The following is a 21,843-nucleotide window of genomic DNA, read 5'->3' as shown; positions in this document are numbered from 1 at the left end:
AACAACACTTGCAATCTCTCAGGATCCGTACAAGTAGGCAATTCTTCTTCCACAATCTTCGTAGTTAACGTAAACGAAATACGTTCACTTTTACGTTTTGCTTTTAACAACTCCATTTTAACAAAACGCCTAAATCAAAATTACTCGAAATCACACAAACGTCCTGTCAAACGGACGCCAAACTTTTATGTTGAAACTAAATAACGTTTGCATAATCCGAGTTCAGAAAACAAAACATTTATTTTACATATTTTAAAGAAATAACGTTCTGAAACAACATGTTTCATCTACACAATCAATCGACGCTTTTACCAGAGCATTACGCCATCAAACTTGGCACACATCCAAAAGTTCAAATTGAAGAATTACAGAAGTGTTGTTGCCACACAAGAAAAGACATATAGTTACAACTTCACACAATAATAAAACAAAAACACACTTTTGAAAAATAGACAATAATAATAAAAATAGTAATAATAAAATTCTTAACAATATTTTCTCGATTATGCAACACCTCTCATACCTGGGTCTTCCGGATTATCGGTTCTTGAACATGACATCATAGTCTCTTGAGGAATTATCATCTGAATCGTGGACACTTGATTTGCGACAAATGACTGCCAGCGATAAGGTTCAGAAGATAGCCATGCCAGCATTTTTGTTGAATCTGTCCAAGCTATGATTCATTTAACTGGTAAAGGAAAGTCTCTTAAGACTGCATGCAACAAATTTGCTAGCTATAAAGGCTAGGCAGTTTCCCTTAGAAAGTCCTCCACAAAGGCATCCCTCCCTTTAGGCAGATAGCCCTCGGGTGCTTTGCCATAATTGTTCTTGATCCTTAGCTCAGTATAATAAAGGCCTGTGGTTTTAGTAGGATTTTCGTCACACAACAAGTACTATTTTCCTCTTTTTTTTTTTTTTTTTTTTTTTTTTGATTGATTTCAGTTTTTCTAGCTTAAACATGTAGTTTGGAACTAAATTAATGAAATTTGTTTCTGTTTCAAAGTGTTATTTTTCAGTTTTTCTTCAGCATGATGCTAGAACTATCTGAATTACTGATTCTGTTAAGTGTAAATATTTCAACACTTCAATAAAAAACCTTATTTTCCCAGCTATTAATCCATTCATTTAGAAAATTAAGCTCAAATCTTTAAAAGTGCATTAGTATAATAATAAATAATTTAGCACTTGAGGAAATCGCACATTAGTCATACACATTTTAAAAGAAGGAATTTTTTTAATACTGTATTTTTGCTGCCAGCTGATTATCCTAATGAGTGATTCTGGAAATCAGTATTATATTTTTGTGTCATTTATTTGGATACTTTAAAAATATATTTATTGCATAGTATTGCAATATATATTAATAATTCACGCTGTCAGGCTTAGCTACCTTATGCACAATTTACATTTAAGATCTTATTTGTTTGAAAAAAGCTATTTTTTTAAGTGAAATATTAAATTGCTCATGAATACAGAAAGCATGATTGATTAAAAAATCTTGAATTTTCTTCATCTGTGGTTTAATTTTTCATTTAATTTAGTTGAATTTATTAACTTTATTAATCGTATGTAACCATCAAAATGTATAAAAAAATCAGCAAAATCTGACAGTAGATGATTCTGCTTCTTTTATTATTTATTCTTACTTATTTATCTTACTGTTAATTGAAGGCCAGATTAAGTGATATATATAGACTTGTATGAGAATACCAGTTATAATATTTTTGGCAGTAAATTTTAACTGTTTCTGTCACGATAAGAAACCCTCCTTTGTGTGGTGGACAGTTCAAGCACATCAGGGATCATACTGGTACTGTTGTGTCCAACTCACCATATGCATCTTTTTACATATGTTTTTAGATAATTCAGGTGTTCAGGGCAACAAACGTGCTGTAGTAGAAAAAAAAGGTATCATTCTTTCTTGTTAAAATACACTTATTTCTTCATAATCCAATCTATATTTGTTAAAGAAATTCATTTAAAAAGTTTTTATTTATCTATTTATTTCCTTTGTATTAAAATTTTATGCATTTATTGCCATCCTGATTTTTAACTCATAGCTTTTATATCTGATATTTTTGTGGTAATGATATTTCGTATTGAAAATTCATATGGGAAGCATGTGTGATTTTTGTCCCATAATTTAAATTTTGAAATGACAAATGATGGTATTGAGAAAATGTAGAATTTTCAGGTTGACCCATCTGGCCCTCTTGCCACCCTCCGAAAATTTCTGCTATCTAATAAAAGTATTGCATCATTGAAAAAATGGATAGTTCTTCATTGGTGGGTTGCTGTTATATTTGGTGTAGGGATTTTTATATTTATGGTATGTATACATTGTTAATTATGTGAATTACGTTTTTTGTTTTTTTAATCCTTATTTGTTGCTGTAATAAACATGTTTTTAAAATTACAGAAATTTCTTTTCATGATTATAATCCTGGTAATTTTTTCTTAGAAATGAATTGATTATATTAAATTATAATATGAGGTTGTATAATGTACTTTTATGGATACTTTTATATAAATTTCAAATTAATTTTTAAATGTTAAATTTCTTACTGTAAAAGCATTGTTGAAATAGTGCCGAAGTTCATTCTATTTCTCATTGTCACTACACTTTTATGTATGAAAATATTGCGGAACTTTTTTGTGTTCTGTTTAGAATTCTGAAATGAACTTTCTTAAATTTTCAGTTTTTATTATGTAATAGAGAAAAACTTAGTATGACTCAAAATATTCATTGCAGCTTGGTCTGAGTGTTAAAAAAATCCAAAAAATTAGTCCCTTTTAGGACCTTCCAGCATTTATTTTACTCCAACAAGATTTGACGGTTAAAAGAGTAAAGTGCTTTTATTTTTTTTAACAAAGTACAAAACATATGTTTTTTAAAATAAAAAATACCGTAATTTCCGGGAGAAAGGCTGCATCAGCGTAAACGCCGCACTCGAGAAAAATGGCTTGAAAAAAATTAAAATTCCACAGAAACGCCGCAATAGATTAAATTGCGCATGACATCGTCGTGGGCCGTATAGATGCAAAAACTCAACCTAAGTCCTGATATGTGACATACCAGTTAAGAAAAATGCATGAAATGAAACCATAACTCAAAAATAAATTAAAGGTAAGAAATGTGGAAAATATATTTACCTTCACGTATATACTTATATTTACCCACTAAAGAAGTCCATATTTGTAATACACAGACTATATTATAAAAAGAATGTAAACAAAATAACGTTCGCAAAAAGCAACTGAGTGGTCTTTTGTGTGGGAACAGCACCAGTCTATGCACAATGACAAGGCCATCCAAACTATGTACAATGACCATCATAAGAAATATTTTATTTTTAGTGCACCTAAACGGCGCACCCGCTGAAAATTTAAGTTTTAAACACATAAATACCGAGGCGTTTCTTCCGGAGATTACGGTAACTAAACTCATATATTCCTTTCTTTTTCCATAAAAGAGACACATAACTTTTGTTTTAAAATAAAATAAACTAAGATATTATATAATTATTGTAAAATAATAAATTTTAAAATGTAGTGTATTGTACATTTTTTGCTTATTCAATTTGAAATAAATTTTTGATTTGATTGAAAAATCAATATGGGTCATCCACGTCGTTGCAGAACTGTACGGCATTATATGTGAATTTGTTTTTCATACATATTCGTCTAAACTAGATAAATAAGTTCTTAACCCCTTAACTGCCGCGGACATATATATATATATATATATATGTCTTGCTCAGCCGATGCGTTAACTGCTGTGGGTGTATATATACACCCTTCCAAACTTCTATCATTTGCTTTGCACTGCTACCCGTAAAATTATTCGCAAAGCTTTGGAATGCAATACCACAATGACCTTGACAAAGTATGCGAAGGAGGCTACTATTTCGGAGAAGTGTGGGGAGAAATTGGAGAGAGGGGTGTGTCTAAAGCGGTGAAAGTAATGACTGCGCGGTATTGGCTGGTGTTGTTTGAGTAAAACGTATTTTTTTTATTCTGTGTCCTCCGTTTTCATTTACTTTTTGTAGTAGGTTGCAGGAATAAAGAAAGATATAATGGATGTTTCAAACCCATTTATCTTTTTTGATGAACTGCTCGTGCTTCATATTGATACTGAAACTAACCGTTTTGTAGACGAGTATATGAGCCAACACCTTGCAAACGAAAAATCAAGAACAAAATTGTGGCATTCAACCAGTTCAGAAGTATATGTTTTTTTAGGCATACTGATTTCACAAGGTATAACACTGAAACCTGATATTACGCTTTACTAGTCTAAAAATGAATTGATGAAAACTCCATTTTAGGGATCTTTTTATTATAAAAACATCATTTTTATTATACTTACATCTTTTTATTATACTTTTACTCAAAATATTAAATTTTGTGCATTCATTTTTTTCTTTTATTCTTTGTTTTGTGAAAGTAAACAGTTTTTAGAAAGTAAAACTTGCACTTATTTTCCCCCTAATACATCGCATAACTATGTGCGCCTGTGTGAAAAGCCGTGGCACTGGGAATTGAATCTTGTACATTTTCTGCAGCAGTTAAGGGGTTAAGAATATGTGTGATATTTTATCATCATTTTATACTATTTAATTTAACTTTCATGTAAAACTTTATTTTAAGTCTGTGCTATTGTGATCCCTTGTTACCTTCAAATTAGTCTGCGCTTCATCATTCTTTTGTTGAGTGTATTTCATTTACCAGAAGATTTGTATGAACAGAGGTTTGAAATTCTTTATCTGCCCCCCCCCAAAAAATAATTTGTAGAAGTTTAAATGAATAAGCTATGAGGATAACAAAAGATCTGAGTAACTGAAGTGTCAGATATTTAAAGATCTACTGTATTTAAAGGCATATGATAAATGGTGTTATATGTCATATTTTCTGAAAACTTAATTAATAATCTTATTCTAAAATGCCTGTTGGATGTATTGTTTGGTGTTTGAATTTATAAGAAAATAAAATAATTAAAAACGATCATCTATATGCTACATTATTAAACATACTTAAGAAGTTACTTACTTCAGTACTTATTTAAATACATAAATTTCATTTTTACCTTCAAAATATATAAAGGTTATTGGGAAAGTAAAGTTCAATTTCTCATAAAATATTAAAATCGAGATTTTTTTTTCTTTTTGAAAACTTTATTTAATTCCTTACATGGTTCTCTATTTTTCTGCATAGTTTCCATATTTGTTAAACATTTGTCACAAGCTTTTGTATGCCTAAGTTGTAGATGTCTGTGAAGATAGCCAGTCTTGAACTGATTCTTTAAACTCGTCATCTGTGGCAAAGTGCTTGCCACTGAAAAATTGCTTTAGGTAATGGAACATGTAAAAATCACTTGGCACCAAGTCTGGACTGTGCAGTGTGTGGGTGGTCAACCTGTTCCCATCCCAAAAGATTTAGGTATGAATGGCAGAATGGGGTCTGGCATTGTCATGCAGCAATGAAACTGCAGATATCAGAAGGCTACATCACTTATTCTATGTTGCATATCCAAATTTAGTCAGGGTATCATTCAAGTCTCACATCATCCAAGAGTTTTAAACATTAGTAAGCTGATGTTTAAAACTCTTGGATGATGTGAGAAACCTACCTCTCGTGACAGTCTGTGACAGTCCTCTCTAAAAATTGATCACCTTCCTTATATCAGTAAAAAAAATCAAGAGCACAAATCATTCTTTTCATTTCAAGTTCCTCAGTAGGCAGCTGGGGAACTCAACATGCTCATAATTTGTGAAAATGCAACTTTTCATAGACAATTTTGTGCAAAATTTTTCTACCCATATTCGTAAATTCTAATTGTTGAAATTGTGAATTGCTGATCTTCATGAATCTTTTTGTTCACAGCATTGACCAGATCTTGTATGATCAGTGATAGTCAGCCTGATCACGGAACTTTGCTGTCATTCATCCCATTTAAGCCATGCACATGGCTTAGCTGTTGATGAATTTCCTCTTCTAAACTTTCCTTGCTGCCAAAAACAAATCACTGACCATATTTAAGTCAGCTGGCTGATCAGTTGTTTTAAAGATTCTGAACTGACACTGTGCACAGCACACTGCAACAATACCAATGTAAATAGCATTGTTTGATGAGCAAGGCATGCCAGGAGTCCATACTCATTCTTGTTTCAGTGTTTGCATGACATTCAATTAGTTATGGCGGTCCGGACCTTAGTTTCTGAATAACCGCCGTATGTGGAACAGTATGAAATCATGCTGTTTAAAATAATTAAAACATCTAAATGTTAGTACATTACAGTCAAAAGTCGTTAATCCGGACTCGTCGGGACTTCGGCGATTCCGGATTATAGATCATCAGTTTAAATCTCGTAAGATGGCATGCAGAAATTCTAAAATTAAAAATATGAAACCGTAATTTATGAAATAAAGAACAATTATGATCTAAAGGGTATCAAAATTTACAAAAAAAAAAAAAAAAAAAAAAAAAAAGAGCTTAATATTTATTTGTTTACTTTATTAAACATTTCTTTCAATGTAAGTTGTTTAAGTTGCTTCGTTTTATGTGATAATACTTTCTCTTTAATTCTATAAACAGACATAATTTCTTGTTCAGTTACAAAGTTCCGCTGTTCAAGTCCCGTTAATTGCTGTGCCGAGAATACCGACTAACTTGTCAATCGAAATTTTTTCGTTTTCACTAACCTCTCTGTCACATTCTTCATGTCTTTATCCATTTTTTGCAGCAATTCCACTTTTTGTTCGTTGGACATCGAAACATACTTTCGTTTTGTAGATCCTTTGGAAGTTCCAGCATCGGAAATTCTATTTGACATAATCGAAAGTTCAAGTTTACTTTTATAAAATTGCTCTTACAGTCTGCAAAAAATAATAAGCGGGATCCAATTCGAAGATTAAGGAACAACGCAATCATTAACATTGACTGAAATAGATAATTAGATAATTTTAGCTTACACCGTCCGTTATACATTAAACGCGCAGGCGAAAACGTATTCTGCACTTGCGCACACGCATATGCGCAGTAGTCAATGTCTTACGCGCACGCGTAAAACGCCCGTGTGCATGTGCCAACGCGGCACATGCACAAAAAGTTTTTAGCTTTGAGGTCCGGATTATGGGTGTCCGAATTAACGACTTTTGACTGTATTAAACATAATATTTAATGTAACCTTAAAAAGAAACTGGAGTAGATATTTAATTTTTTACCTTCATGATATATATTGAACAGTAGGAAATCATATCATATTTCTCTTTGCTGAATATTTTAAGAAACATGAAGTTTTCCAAAGCGTATCTGTTATCTATATCTGTTAAAAAAAGTCTTTACATTTTAACATTATTTCATATAGTAATTGTTTTAAAATTTAATTACAGCTTGTTGTAGTCCGCCTGTTTGGAAGACAGAAAAACTCTGTGAAAACTGTGCCTGAAAACAGCACAAAGAACAAATCTCTAAATATTTTCCATCTCTGCAATAGTCAACATTTAAAGAAATCAGACAGCCAGTCAAGAAGTAAAAATTCAAATTTTGCCTTGGCACATGCTTCTAATTATCAAAAGTCGACTAGTAATTTTGTTAGGACAAGTGTATCATCTTTTTCACAGAAACATCAGCCATTGCTTATGACAGGCAATGGTTGGGTATGACAATAATGAAAACCAGTCGTGGCTGTTTAGAATACTGAAATTTTAACTGATGAGGAAGGTACTTGGTTTATTTTTTTTAAAATGTATCTATATATACAAATATTTGTGCAAAGTCTGAAAGTAAGTGTAAAATAACCAGGCTGGTTTTTATGAATGTGGATAATTTGTGGTGGGTAGGAATATAAAAGTCAGAAAATATTTTCCTCTCCTTGCGCTCTTAAAACTTATCTATGTAACTCACTGCACTGTTCTGTATATTTGTATTGTATAATTTTGTTTGAAATTTTTCAACGAAGTATTATCATACTTCGAATCCTTTCATGAAATTCAAAGCTATAGCTTCGAGAACAGTTCTACACATGCAGCTCTTGAATGTTGCCTTGTAAATTTGAAAATGATTGCATAAAAATGGTTAATTGCATGATAAATTTGAAGCATAGCATCTATCACTGATTTTTCTCATCATCAAAACTTTTGAATAAGAATAGGTTTAAAGTATTATTCCTTTGAATTTTTGTACTGACTTTTTTTTATATAATCAAATGAGACACATTTCATTTGCCTCATCAATCCATGCTTAATAGCTTAAATAAAAACACTTAATAAGCTTTAGTTTTTAATAATGTAAATACATTTGGAAATGTTGAAGTTATTCAATTTATAATTTGCATGAAATTAAGGAAGAATAAATTTTACTGTGAGGAGAGTAGTCATCAAATTAAGAAAATCTCTTAGAATCCTTTGAGGAACAAAAACAGGTAATTTAACTTATTTTTCTATTATGTAGATTTTGAATTATTTCACCGTGAAAGTAATTTTCAATCCAAACAACAACGGAAAGTATTTTGATATTATTGCATTTATCATGAGGATTTCTGTGTATTATTACACAAATACTTTCAAAATTTTCTTATAAATAACTTTGAATGAAGTATGTTTCTGAAAATTTTCTTCAGAACAAATTTTATTAATAACTTGTTTAACTGTTCGTTTTTATACTCTTAAAATTAGCAGAATCTAATTTAATTGAATATGTTCAGTGATTAATTGTTTTGTCACTTCTGAGAAAGTAAACTCTGCATAAAATGCTTTGTTTCTGTCAGCCATCAAAATTTAATCCATTTAAATTCCCTCTGTATCATAGAAACATTATATTACATGCAGTATGAACTGTTGACTTTTTATAGGTTATATTTAAAATTGTTTACCTGTAACAATAACATCAAAGCTTAATTTATGAATGAAAATGTTTGTCATGTTATTAAAATTTTTTAAATAATGAAAACAAATTTTGTAACACGACGAAGTGCATTTTGTGTACTAATGTGCTATAGCAAGTATTTCTCTAAAAAGAATATTTTTAAGTTTTTGTAAGTATTGCGACATTTGTAATAATATCAAATTTTTTTATATTCAATTAAATAAAAATTGATGAATAGTATTAAAAACTCTCTTTTTTAAAATTTAAAGAATGTGTCTTAATATTTCATGTTTGTCAGATTGGTTTGGAGGAATTACTTTTTTTAATGTTGTTAAAAAAAGGTGAGGAATAAGTTAAAAATTTGGCAATTTCGGTAGGCATATGAAAATGCTCTTGCATGGTTTCTCCTTTGTCTTGAAGTGAAAATGCATGAAAGTGAATGCAGCAGGTTAATGTCATATTACTTCTGTGAGGTAATAATACTGAAAGGAGCAAATAGATAAATGTTTGAAAGGAATTTATGGATGTGTATTGTTATATCGTAAAACATACTTTTAAAAATGTTTTACTGATTAAAAGTTAACTGCATCCCGCTAAAAGTGTTTAAGCATGACACTAATTCTTTTGCGGTTTGGAAGCTAGTTATCTTATTCAGATAAGACACTTGGGTATCTTAATTTGTATCTTTAAAAAGAAGCGTCAGTTACTCAATGTTAAAATAATATTATAAGTATTAGAAGAGCTTGATAAGAGAAAATTAAAGGACTGTTTAATGGCTACTGAACATTTAATTTAAAAGCTGTTAGAATGCTCTGAACTTTTCATCAACTAGTGGAATATCATGCAGGATTATTAACATTTCTCAGAGTATCAACTCTCATTTGTAAGCTTGTTTCAAATAAACTCATTGTTGTGCAGGGAAGCAAAGGGATATTTAATCAAGAATTATGATATGCAGATAAGACTTTGCTGTAATATGTAAGATGGGCCATAGAATATATAAAGTGTTTTGAGCTGTTTTTTTTTTTTTTTTTTTTTTTTTTTTTTTTTTTTTTTTTTTCAAGTTGCTGAGTGTCTAAAGACTTCAGCTTGAAGGGCACAAGCTGTATGAAATTGCTTTATACAATGTTAGCTTATAATCTTGTGTCAGTCACTGTACTTTAGCCTGTTTGCAATGATCTGTAGCTAAGTAAGATGCAACTGGACATCAGAACTTTTTTTTTTTTTTTTTTTTTTTTTTTTTTTTAAAGCTAGAATGCAGTGGTGTCTATTTTTGCTTACAAGGGATCTTATGCGGTCACATTTTGCCTCTGTTGTTGATCACAATATTTAAACTTTTACCTCTCTTTCAACAAACTATTTAATGTTAATGGCAGCTAATAATGATGTTGAGTGGTGTTGAAACAAAAATGATACATAGAATAATGCTAATATTGACATTGACTTTTTTCTCCCTTCTGGTCATAGCTCGATGCAATATACATTTACTGTATTTTTGCAGTCTTTTGCTTAATTTTGCATTTTCTTGCATGTTGTATTTTTGTGACCATAAGCTATTTGAGCTTATTTTAACCTTTTTATGCATATTTGGACTTCTGTGTATATTCATAATATATTATGAGCAGTTTATTAAGCTTAATTATTTTCTATTGCTCAGGTTAATTCTGTTTTCAGTAAATAACACATTCTGAATGATACATGATTGTGACTGACAGATTGACTTAACCAAATTGTTGCTCTGTCTTGGTTATGTATTTTCTATTCTAACGTTCTTTAATAATGGAAAATTGATTTGTAACATTAATTCATGTATTTGATTGCATTATATATGTGTAGACTTGTGATATTTATTTATAGGCAAATTATTGAATTTTAATAGAGTATGTGATCAAAATTGCAATCTTTCTTCTATGTGTTTTTTTGCAAAATTTACTGGAACTTCCTCTGGAGAAATATTTTATAAAAATGTCAACTCGGTAGTGTCTTTCCTGTGGAATGATAGTGAAAGTAATATATCAGTTAAAAATATGCTTGTTTTTAATTTATTAAATATGAGTTTTATATTACATCTGAAAAGCAGTGAGAAAATAAACCTTGTGAAGAAATATATATATATTTCTCTCTATATATATATTTCTATATATCTATATGTATGAATGTTCATGTATATTTTGAAAGACCAAAGTTTTGACAAAAAAAGAGTCAATAAATTGCTCTAAATGAAGTACAGTGTTTATATCTTTTATTTACATCATCTTATTATTCATTTCCATTTTCAGCGTGCTCACAAGCAGTAAAATTATTATTGAGTGTTGGTTGCTAGTTGTTTGTCATGGACTCAGTTACTTGTTATTGAATGAGTCCGTTATATGAGATGTATGTGATTCTTTTTAACTATTTATGATGTAAATACAGCTTAGTTGCCCCCAAAACGATCCCAAAGAAAGCACTCCTGTTCCTAATGTAAGCAATAAGAATGCAAATGTACTAGACTTCCTGTAGGAGACAGTACTGGATTCAAAAATGTGAATTCATAACTCACGGGCTACTTTTCTGATTCAAGTTTTTCATTCATGAATGTATTAATAACATGTTTTCCACCCTGAGGTGGATTAGTGATCCATTCAAGGAGTGAATGAATAATGGTGCTAAACAGGTTATTTTAAATTCAACATGCATTAAACATGATGGTAGATATGTGTAAACCATGAAGAACTCAAGTAAGCAGCTATTTACTAATAATTTTAGCAAGTGATTAAGCTTCATTGTGATAATATACTTCCATGAGAGAAAATGAGTTTATGTAGTAAGTGATTTTGTTCATTTAAGCAGTTGCCTTAAACCAGCTTGCATCAGTGCTTTCATCTTTTTTTGAGACTTTGTAGTTTTATTTATTTTTACCTTTCTGTCAATTTATACTTCTACATACTTGAAATGTTTGATAATTCAGCATCTTTGATCATTTTTGTAGAATATATTGTTCTGCTTAATTTTATGATGTCCATAAGTGCCTTCCATAAATATGTAAGAAACTAGTTAACCCCGTCCATTGCTTTTATATAATGTGTTCACAAGACCAGAGTTATATCCAGATCTATAAAGCACTGAAAACATTTATTTTTATCATTTGAATTTTTTAGAAATTAAATTTCTTAAAAACATAAGCAGAAAAACAGAAATTACCAAGTATTTCAATAATGCTTAGAAAGTATATAATTTGCCGGAAAATATTAAAATTACTAGTAGCTTTCTATGGCTAGTGCTGTGTTGCCTTTGAAAGAAATTCTTTTATCAATTAGATGCCTTTCTTTTGCCACTGGTTTGACTAGTATTGCATTTGACAATGTCATTAGGTGATCATTGTTCAGCTGTTGTGTTTCATGAAACATTTTCAGCCATACTTCTCCTATGATATGAAAGAAACATAAATATTACTTTAATTATAAGATGCCTTAACACAAAATTTTGAATAAATCTTTCAAACTAAGTGTAATAACAAATGATAATAAGGTCCAGCTTTATATCCTAAGAATTTACATTTTTCATTGAAATTGTCGCTTTTGCAAGGAGATCCCATGTAAATCATTAAATAAGATTCTCACTATTTGATAGAGAAAATGCCACACCTTGAAGCTAACCAATGAGCAAATATCAAAACTGCTAAATATTGACAATTTCATTCTAATTTGGATATCCAATGGAAGAAAAGTTTGGTTTCATGAGGGCTTTTCTTCATGGATAATGTAGATAGGATTCAGTTTTTTTTAATTATTTTTTTCTTGAAGGTATCCATTTACTTAGAATGGTAAAAAAAAAAAAAATGAATTTTTCATTCAATGTAGTAGCCATGCATGCTAGTCGTTTGGCAGCCATGAAAGTCGATGCAGTTTGAAATATTTTGGGGCACTGATGTTGTTAAATATTAGATTTATATCTTGAGTAACTGTCGAAATTGTTCATTAGGGTTTCTTCTTTGTTTTGGGAATATCAAACAGAGTTAATTTGATTGTCAGTAATATTCTATAAGTTCATAATAAGAATAGGACAGTCGTTTCATCATACTGGATATCATACTGGAGGACCAACCAAGTACTTGGGACCATATGATTTGAACTACATTTTATCCTGCTCTACCTGTTGTTAGAGCATTTCTCAGTCATTTCTCCATGCCTTCAACAGCATTACAGGTTCATTTCAACAATTCATCTGATACAGTGTGTTTGTGCATTTTGGATTTTATTCACCTGGCACATAATAACCTTCAAGGTTTTGTGCCATTAAAAGTCAACCAACCAAGTACTTAGGCACTTGCATGGCTGATTGGTTTGTAATTTATGGTAAAATGTGTGAAGGTTTATAAGAAATGCTTTCCTTAAGAAGTACTAGCTTGTATATATTTTAAATGTTTCCTTATCTAAAGAACACAGGCCTGTATATATTTTAAATATGGCGACCCCATGCAGCCAGATCATTTGCTGTGACAAACTACCAGTTTTCATCTGTCTTATCCACTTGGCCAGTGGTCTTACAAGGACCATTTCCTAATGTCTTCTGTTACGTTAAAAAATTGGAGGCTTAATCCAAGCCTAATTGATGTGCATTTGTTCTACATATTTTAAGCTGCACAAGCTTGTGATGTTCATGAATCTGCACTAAGGAGCTGTGTTACATTCACGAATTTGCACTGAGGAGCTGTATTACTTTCACGAATGGTGACAGAGTTAGCCCGATGAATAAATCATCTCCAGATTCTCAGGTCGCGTTGTCAGCATTTAGACAAATGGTATGATGCCACTGCAATCATTCATGATAAAGGTTTTAAAATGAAAGGCAGTTTTTGCAATGATTGGAAGGACTACACATATCTGCTGTAGCCTGTTTCTGTCAGTACCAATGCTGGATTACCCAGATATCCCTGTATTTTAAAATGAAAGGCAGTTTTGGCAATGATTGGAAGGACTACACGTATCTGCTTTAACCTATTTCAGTCAGTACCGATGCTGGATTACCCAGATATCCCTGTACATATCGCAGAGTGTTTGACAGTTGTAAACAGCTTGATTGCGCTGTGGCCTGTTGTGTAGCAATTAGCGTGTTCTAACGTCCATCTGTATGTCATCCTCATTTGTATTTTACCTTACATATACATTTGTATTATTATAAATTTTTATTATTTTATTGCGTGAAGCTGTATTCTTTTATAGAAAGAATAGTGCAAAGAAGTTATTTTATAGCTGTGAAAAGATTACTAAAGTTCACTTAAAAGAATTTTTTTTTTCTTTCATAGCACTACACTATTGTGTGAGTTATTCAACACTGAAGTAATTTTCACAACTCACTTTTTAAACATCACTTCCATTTTGAATAGTCGTTTGATGAAAAATTCATAGTATGACATTTTCTCCATCAAGTGTATATCCATGTTTCCCAAAATTTTTGTCATAACAAACCCATATACTAGAATCTGAACAGTTGCTATGGCAAAAAAAGAAAGAAGAACCTGTATGATCACAATTAAATAATTAAAAATAAATACACATGAGTATTAAAAATTAATTAATAATTATTAATAAACATATGAAACTGCATAAGTAAATAAAATTTGAAAGCTTTCCTAGATGACCTAAACTATCTTGTGACCGATAGCTTAAGAGCCACTAAATATAAATGTAAAACTGAGGCAAATATTTGGAATAGTTCATATAGGAAAATGCAATAATATTCGTATGCGATATAACTACTGCAAGAGGATTCTGTATTGAGTCTATTAAAAATTTCAAGGTATTTTAATTTTCAGTTGTATGGCAGAGTACAATTTCAAAATATTCACACATAATAAGAAAGTAGTGCTTTACAAAAATATGAAATCTCCAGTTTAAACAAATCAACTCTTGTATATTTTCTAATCATGGCATCTAATGTTTCATAACCAGATCTAAAATATTTACATTTAGATTTTCTACTTCAAAAACTCATTTAATTTTTTTATAAGTTAAACATGTTACAAAATAATCTTAAATCAGAATCAAAAATGCGTTTAACTTATAGACATCTAACACATTAGAAAATAATGTAATGACAAAATAGGCTGTAAAATGTGCAAACTTTTTGTCTAGAAATTGTACACAGAATTTACTCCAATGCAACAGCAAAATTTTCATAACAGCTTCCCTCCCCCCCAAAAAAATGTTTGCCAAACTGCCAAACCTAAATTATTCTTGAAAAGATAAACTTAATTTCTTTGGCATTACTTTTATGTAAAAACTTTCACTTTCTTAAACATAGTTACAGTGACAGTTTGTCACTTGTTCATTTGCCATTATGAATCCTACTAATTTTAAATAGAAGTTAAGTTTATCAGTAGCAAAAGAAGATTGTGACGAGGGAGACTTGTCTTTTACCATCTAGAGTTAGGTTAATTAAAGCAAAGCAGCTTAGCGATAAAGTTACTGAAGACTGGTAGTTCGGTCAGGTGTTTGAATCTAGGCGAACAGGCTGGCTGCATGGGCATTTTCATTGTTTACCTCATGTGTAATATGTATAAAATCTTTCACAAGGCATCTCTCTTCTTTAGGCAGATAGCCGTTGAGTGCTTTGCCATAATTACATGAATCAAACCAAACTAGTTAGAGCAAAGCATCTTAAGGGCTATCTGCCTGAGGGAGAGGGTGCCTTCGTGGAGGATTCTGTAATGGAAACTGGCTCGTATAATGTGCCAGCCCGTTCGCCGGGATTAGTAGTACCACTGTTCAGTGATTTTACGACTCAGCCGCTGATGGGTCTTCACCTTCTAAGAAAATATCTGAAAACTGGGCAGTATTTGCTCTACAAAAGACATGGATATACAAGTTCTCTACTTACTTTGAGGTTACATCTTGAGAAACCTATCGTAAGTTAAAAGTATTGTGAGTCAAAAATGCACCTAATAAACTTAACCATTAAAGGCCAACACCCTTCCTTTTCTTTAAAACTATGACAGTCGTCATTTATTTATTATGTATTCAAGTTATGATATAAAAATAGATGCAAAATGTTAACAAATTTCGAGCTGAAAGACCTCAATTTGTTCATAATATCAGCGTGACTCAACGTGATCGCCTTCAGTATCAATCTAGCAGCGAATATTGATGGATGTGCTAGTGAATTCCTTCAAAAATCGTCAGTAGATATAAAGAAAAGTCGCACTAATCATTAGATATAAATAAGAGAAGGTAATCAGTAGATATAAAGAAAAATCTGTAATCAGTCTATATAAGGAAAAGCCAATTAAGATTCTTAATAATATTTAAGACTAGGCAAACTTATCCATTCGCATATAGGTTATGATAATAGCCAATTTAAATGCATGCTGAAATTCAGATTCTTTAAAGATTTAACTTCCATTGCTAAAAATTATGAGGTTTCTAAGAGCGCAGGATTAAATCTCTTGATTCTAAAATCCATCACAATTAAACTAAAACATAAGAAAACTAAAAGATTTATATATATATATAAAATCTTCATCTGAAATATTATTTTCCTATCTAATGATGTAAAAATCGAAATTCTGCAATGATTATTTTAATATTAAAATATGTGAAAAAAATATAAATTATTAAAAAGATCTGTTCTGGATTTTGACATATTTCTGTGGAATAATTTCATGTTGTCATCGCAATCATGTAGGTGCGAAAAATTTCAAGAAAATCTGGTTGTTGGGAGATGAGGGTCCGAAATTAGTTTCAATATTTGATCCAAACAAGCGTAGAAAGAAATTGGGTAAACTAAAATTCTGTACTATGTATATACATATATATATATTATATTGCAGAATTTACAATATGATATGCAAAACTAGTAGGCGTGAAAATCTAGTTTCCTGTTGTTTTTCTCCTTGAGCGAACACGTTATTTCAAAAGAACACCAAATTAATTTTAATTCACTTTATAAAGCATGATTCAGGTTACTGAACTATTTATTCGTAATATGGTACTGATGTAAAATATATTAATATTTAGTTATTTACTAAAGTAATATTGATTATATTATCTCCTAATATAAATGTAGTAAAATGTATCTAAATGAAGCAACCCAGAAGTGCAATTCATATCAAATTAAAATTAACAAGAAGAATTATGGTGAAACTCACTAGGGGTGGGCCAGTGGAATTTGCACGATTTTAAGTTTCATTAATTCAATAAATTTCATTTATTACTAGGAAACATTTTTTGCCTGGTTTTCCATAGTTCATCTTTAGATAATATCAATTTAGCTTAGGACAAATTTTTAGCCTGGGCCAATCGAATTCCTTGTAGGTACACAACATTTTTACGAGCTTTGAAAACCTCTCAAATATTTGTTAAAAATTCAAATATAAGATTACAAAACAGTGTTGGTCAAATTTCCCTTCAGGATTCAAATTTAAGATTACAAAACAGTATTTTCGACTATTTTGTAAATGGGACTCCTTCTAATAAAGTTCCAAAAATTTTGGTGAAAGAAAATCAATAAAGAAATTTGTGAATTACCTAAAAATATCAATATTTTGTCAAGTAATGCTTCTACATGGAGCAAAGAATGCTTTGTGTGTGCTAGAATGAAATATTTGATAAAAAAATAACTTCAGTCGATCCATTCTCTGCTAATGCTATATTTTCATAATATTTGATAATAATATTAATAACTATAATAATATTAATAATAATAATACTTTTATAATATAATTACACATTGACTGCTACTAGTATATTTCATATAAATTTTCACAATTTGATAAACTGCAGTTAAAAAGAACATCTCAAGCTATATTGAACAATAAAAAAATTATTAATTTCCGAAATCTGACAATTACAGTTTTAAAACTGTAATTTCAAATGTTTTCAGACGATATATTTGTGCAATTATAAAAAATAATGTAAAGCTAGAATAGTTTAACAATTTACAATGAAATGGTGTATTCGAATAAACAGCTTTGATTCATATGTTAATAGCATATTTTTAATAATTTATTAAATGTTGCAAAACAGCAACATAGCAAAAATTATGGTAAAATATGATTTTGATTACGTAGCAAATGAGTGTTACTTATGTGGCTAAAATGTCATTCTGTCTTTTAATATTCGTTTGCGTGCCACAAAATTATTTTTAACTACTGTTTCTTGCATAGCAAAATGAATTGAATAATGATGGTTTATAAAGTTTTGGTTATAAAATTATTTAAAGATAATCATATTAAATTTTACATCAAAACCCTGTGTCGTTACAGCTGAAGATAAAGCTTTTATCATATCCCTTTTGAAATTTTTAGAGTTATGAATGATGATGTACTTTGGAATAATGCAGTTTTACCCAGTTCCTAAATTTTGCCAGAGTTTTCCAAGCTCGTCTCTACTGCTTCTCAGTCGTTGAAGTAAATCTCAATTCTAGACGGAGTATATCAGAACTATTTTGAAAACAAAAATCTAAAGAACAAAATAGAAGTCAATGTTCATCTCCTCATACACAAATGCAAAATCTGAATAATAATGAATTTGATAAATTAGATCATATGATAGAAAAAAGGTTCTGAAAACAAAAAGAAAGTATGTATACATTGCAATATCCAAAAACCCACTAGAAATATAAAGCCAATGTGAAATGTTTCCACAAGCGGACAAGACTCTGTAGAAGAAACTTTGCTAATGTTGAAAAAACGCAGCATTTCATAAGCTTAAAAAATTATATCTGTATTTATATGTAGCAAGAAGAAATATGTTCTTCGGAAGTAAAGTAAAATCAGTTTCAAGCTGATATTTCGTTTTGTAGGAAATGGATTAGTTATCGCGTTATAGTACACATTTTTTAAGCACTATCGTAAGTATAGCATGACAGAAAGCATTTTTTGCCAGCATTATGTCTATTTGTTATTCACAGAAACAGTACTTATATCACTGTTTCTAAAAACACATTTACCTGATTTTATCCTTTCACCAATCGCTTTGACGATTCTTATGCCTATTCCAGGATTACCTTGGCTATTGCTGTATTCTTCTTTCCATACATTGGCTAAACTCAATGGGTCAATTTCACAGATGTACCCTAAAATAATAATAAAATAAAGTAAACTGTAGTTTATTCTTCCTCTTACAATTATCTAATTTGCAACTTTTTTCTCAAAGCATGTATAAATTAAATATATATATATATATTAAATCCTTTTGACATCAAGCTACAGTTTAAGAAAACAAATACCTTTACTTCTTTCAGTGATAAAATATAGTAAAATTTGGTATTTACAGTTTTAATGACAGTACCTGCAAATGCAGGGCTGTTTCTTCTCTATACAGCTGTATTGCAATATGGATAGAAAATAGTTGATGTTAGTGGAGGATGAACTGAGAAAGAAGACAAACCATCATCTAGTAGCGTTCCTTATCTACATATAATATGGGGAAAGAAAATGATCTTGGGTAAGCTGTTTGATTTCAGTAAAAGCAGAATATTATGCCCTTTCCTTTCCTAAACAAATTACAAACAATTCTTAAAAATAACTTCTTGAAAAAAATCTCAAGTCCTTTAAGAGTGACACAAACTTTAATATAACAGTAGTTGCAGGATTTATAATTTTAATTTGTAAAATATGATCAAGGTGAAGGGATAACAAACTACAGACAAAAGCAGTCCTCAGTATAATTGTAACTTATTTCGGTATTATTAAATTATAGACTGAAGACAGTGAAAGGGAAAAAAGTTGTGAAGGCTGATTTGTAATGTTACGGACTTGGGGGGGGGGAAATGGCAAAAGATTTCCGAATTCTATAAAAGGTTGTGGGGTTTTATTTAATTTTATTTTGTAAAAAACCCTATATCTCTCATTTTCAACCCACGCTTTCTTGACAGAATGAGATTTCAGTTTTGCGCACTATGCAAAGTAGGGCAGAAAGGTATTATTTAAACAGGTGTCTGAGTTACTTCAGACAGAGTGTGAATTGCCTTTCTTCCACTTTGTTTCTCTGCTAGTTAAGCTTGCTATTTTACGTCGGTGCTAAGTGACCCAAGAGCCAACTACGCGTTAAACTATCTTTGTGGAGCTTCGGCTGATTTATTTAACTTAGGATTAGTTTTGATTTTACGTTTCTATTTTAAGTTGCCGCCAAAAGTATTGTTTGAACCAAAAGTAGTACATATTGTTATTGAGTGAATAAAAGGTTTTTTTTTTTTTTTTTTTTTTTTTTTTTTTTTTTTTTTCCTGTCTAGGTATTGACACAAGTTCAGTTGTTGAACTAAGCGAATAGTTGCTTCACACTTCAAGTCAAGATCTAACCATCCAAATAATTTTAAATTAGCTAGCATATTACGAGGTAAAACAGTACTCATAATTTTTCAAAACTATGCATAGCATTATATGTAAGTACTAATGCAGCAGCTATCAAATTCCAGAAACAGTCTTGCATTTGAAATAGAATATTATATTTTTAGTCTACCTTTTTCAAATAATAAACATATTTATTCAAAATTAGAGCATACCATGGCAGGTGGTAAAACAAGTGGCTGATGAAAGGAGTAGTTAGATGAGCGTTCGTCTAAAAACTTTGGAGCATAATAAATTTACATGCTTCTGCTTTTAATCAAAGGAAGAAAAGATATGTTTAGTGGATACATCTAAAAAGTGTACTTGTCAAGAAAGAGGGACGTATTGTTTCTTTTGTGTTCATTGGCTATTAAAAGCTTTGTTATGGATTCTATTGGATGCATGGCGTTATTTTTATTTTTAGTTGTTATATTTCAAACCGTGGCGCACGGCTTAAGGCCAAGTTCATGATGCATATTAGTTCTACGGGCATCACAGTTTGATTAGTTCAGCCATTACTTAGGGTATGCCCTCAAATAAATAATATTTATTTCGAAAGATATATGTTATATTAGGTATGTTATGTATTTCCAATCTTCTTTGAATAGTTCTGCAGGTAAGAGAACAAAAACAGTAATTAAATATGATTTTGAACACATTTGTTTCAGTAAAATAATTACGGCTTTAAATTTCAATGCGTACAATGTTATAAGTTAATAATTTATTAAGTTCGCTCATGCGAAAAACCAGTTCAGCATAGTCAGTTTCCACTGTTGATATTTCCATCAAGTCATAAATGTGATTCTAAGATGGTTAAAAATGTGAAAATTAACACGCTTTTGGAAATCTATGATCAATAATAACAATAAGTATGGTTAGGCTATTGTAGGTCGCAGAAAAGAAAGTAATGGGCCGAGTGCAGTTTGCATCCTTCAATTGGTTGCCAGTGAGTGGTGTAAATCTGCACGTCAGCAGCAATTTATAAGTAACATAAGAAAAATCCTTCATATAGGATTGATGCACATCAGAAATATTAAAAAGCATGTTTCTAATTTTAGGACAAAAAGGGAAAATTGCCAAATTAAAAGGAAGACTTGAAGAGATTATTAAAATTAAAATTAAAATTTTATCTTACATACGAATGCAACTTCTTTTTCATAACCACGTTCGTGCTACCTTTCAGAATTAGACGCGACCTTCTGGATATTTAATTTTCTTTAACGCCTCCTTTCGGTTGCAGTTATCCGCTATATTTATTTGAAACGCCATTAAAATTTTTTGGAAAATAAACTTTACGTGAAAGCAGAAAGCACTTTTTGGAGTGCTCTTGACCCAGATACTTCTAAACGTATATTCTGTCAAATGCCATTTGTTTGAACTCTGCGTTGAGAATTATTTCGCAATTCTTAAAAAATATCGAAATGCATCTTTCTTTTATTATTAGGAATTTAAATTAATTTTTGCATGTAAAATCTATCATCCTATGAGCGTTCTTTTGCCAAGTGAAAAAAACAGGAAATTTACTTATACGATGTGAGCTTCCTCTTTATGTGTTATCCATCGTCACTTCTATATCTTGAATTCCGAGTTCCCATAAACTAATATTTTTTTATGCATACTTGTCCGAAACTTAAGGATAAGCGATATATTTTCGCGTGAAGGTAAA

At 30.5% G+C, this 21,843-nt stretch overlaps 2 protein-coding genes across 7 annotated transcripts in view; one reads left to right on the top strand and one right to left on the bottom strand.

Moving 5' to 3' along the window:
• The window catches only part of LOC118188832 (disintegrin and metalloproteinase domain-containing protein 10-like), a 131,595-nt gene extending 120,059 nt beyond the window's left edge, over positions 1 to 11,536 (top strand). Inside the window, exons 13-14 of one of the 2 annotated variants that reach the window (XM_085809509.1) lie at positions 2,189 to 2,332; positions 7,396 to 11,536. In XM_085809509.1, coding sequence (XP_085665635.1) covers positions 2,189 to 2,332; positions 7,396 to 7,668 — 417 coding nt within the window. In that variant the 3' untranslated portion in view covers positions 7,669 to 11,536. The remainder of the gene's footprint in view (positions 1 to 2,188; positions 2,333 to 7,395) is intronic. The other variant, XM_085809510.1, reaches the window with a different exon arrangement.
• Positions 11,537 to 11,964: 428 nt separating this feature from the next.
• LOC118188833 (thymidine phosphorylase-like) overlaps positions 11,965 to 21,843 on the bottom strand; it is a 94,248-nt gene continuing 84,369 nt past the window's right edge. For 2 of the 5 annotated variants that reach the window (XM_085809512.1, XM_085809511.1), the window contains exons 7-9: positions 18,800 to 18,925; positions 17,377 to 17,439; positions 14,124 to 14,344 (exon numbers count right to left, since the gene is read on the bottom strand). In XM_085809512.1, the coding sequence (XP_085665638.1) occupies positions 14,205 to 14,344; positions 17,377 to 17,439; positions 18,800 to 18,925 (329 nt within the window). In that variant the 3' untranslated portion in view covers positions 14,124 to 14,204. Of the gene's footprint in view, positions 12,276 to 14,123; positions 14,345 to 17,376; positions 17,440 to 18,107; positions 18,310 to 18,799; positions 18,926 to 21,843 lie in introns of those variants that run through there. The other 3 variants (XM_035359349.2, XM_035359350.2, XM_035359351.2) reach the window with 3 other exon arrangements.

The sequence above is a fragment of the Stegodyphus dumicola genome, chromosome X2 (assembly GCF_044657685.1).
Source record: "Stegodyphus dumicola isolate Sdum_Otavi_A_Nest chromosome X2, ASM4465768v1".
Classification (NCBI taxonomy): Eukaryota; Metazoa; Arthropoda; class Arachnida; order Araneae; family Eresidae; genus Stegodyphus; species Stegodyphus dumicola.
Note: the sequence above shows the minus strand (reverse complement) of the source record. Positions and strands in the feature narration are given on the sequence as shown.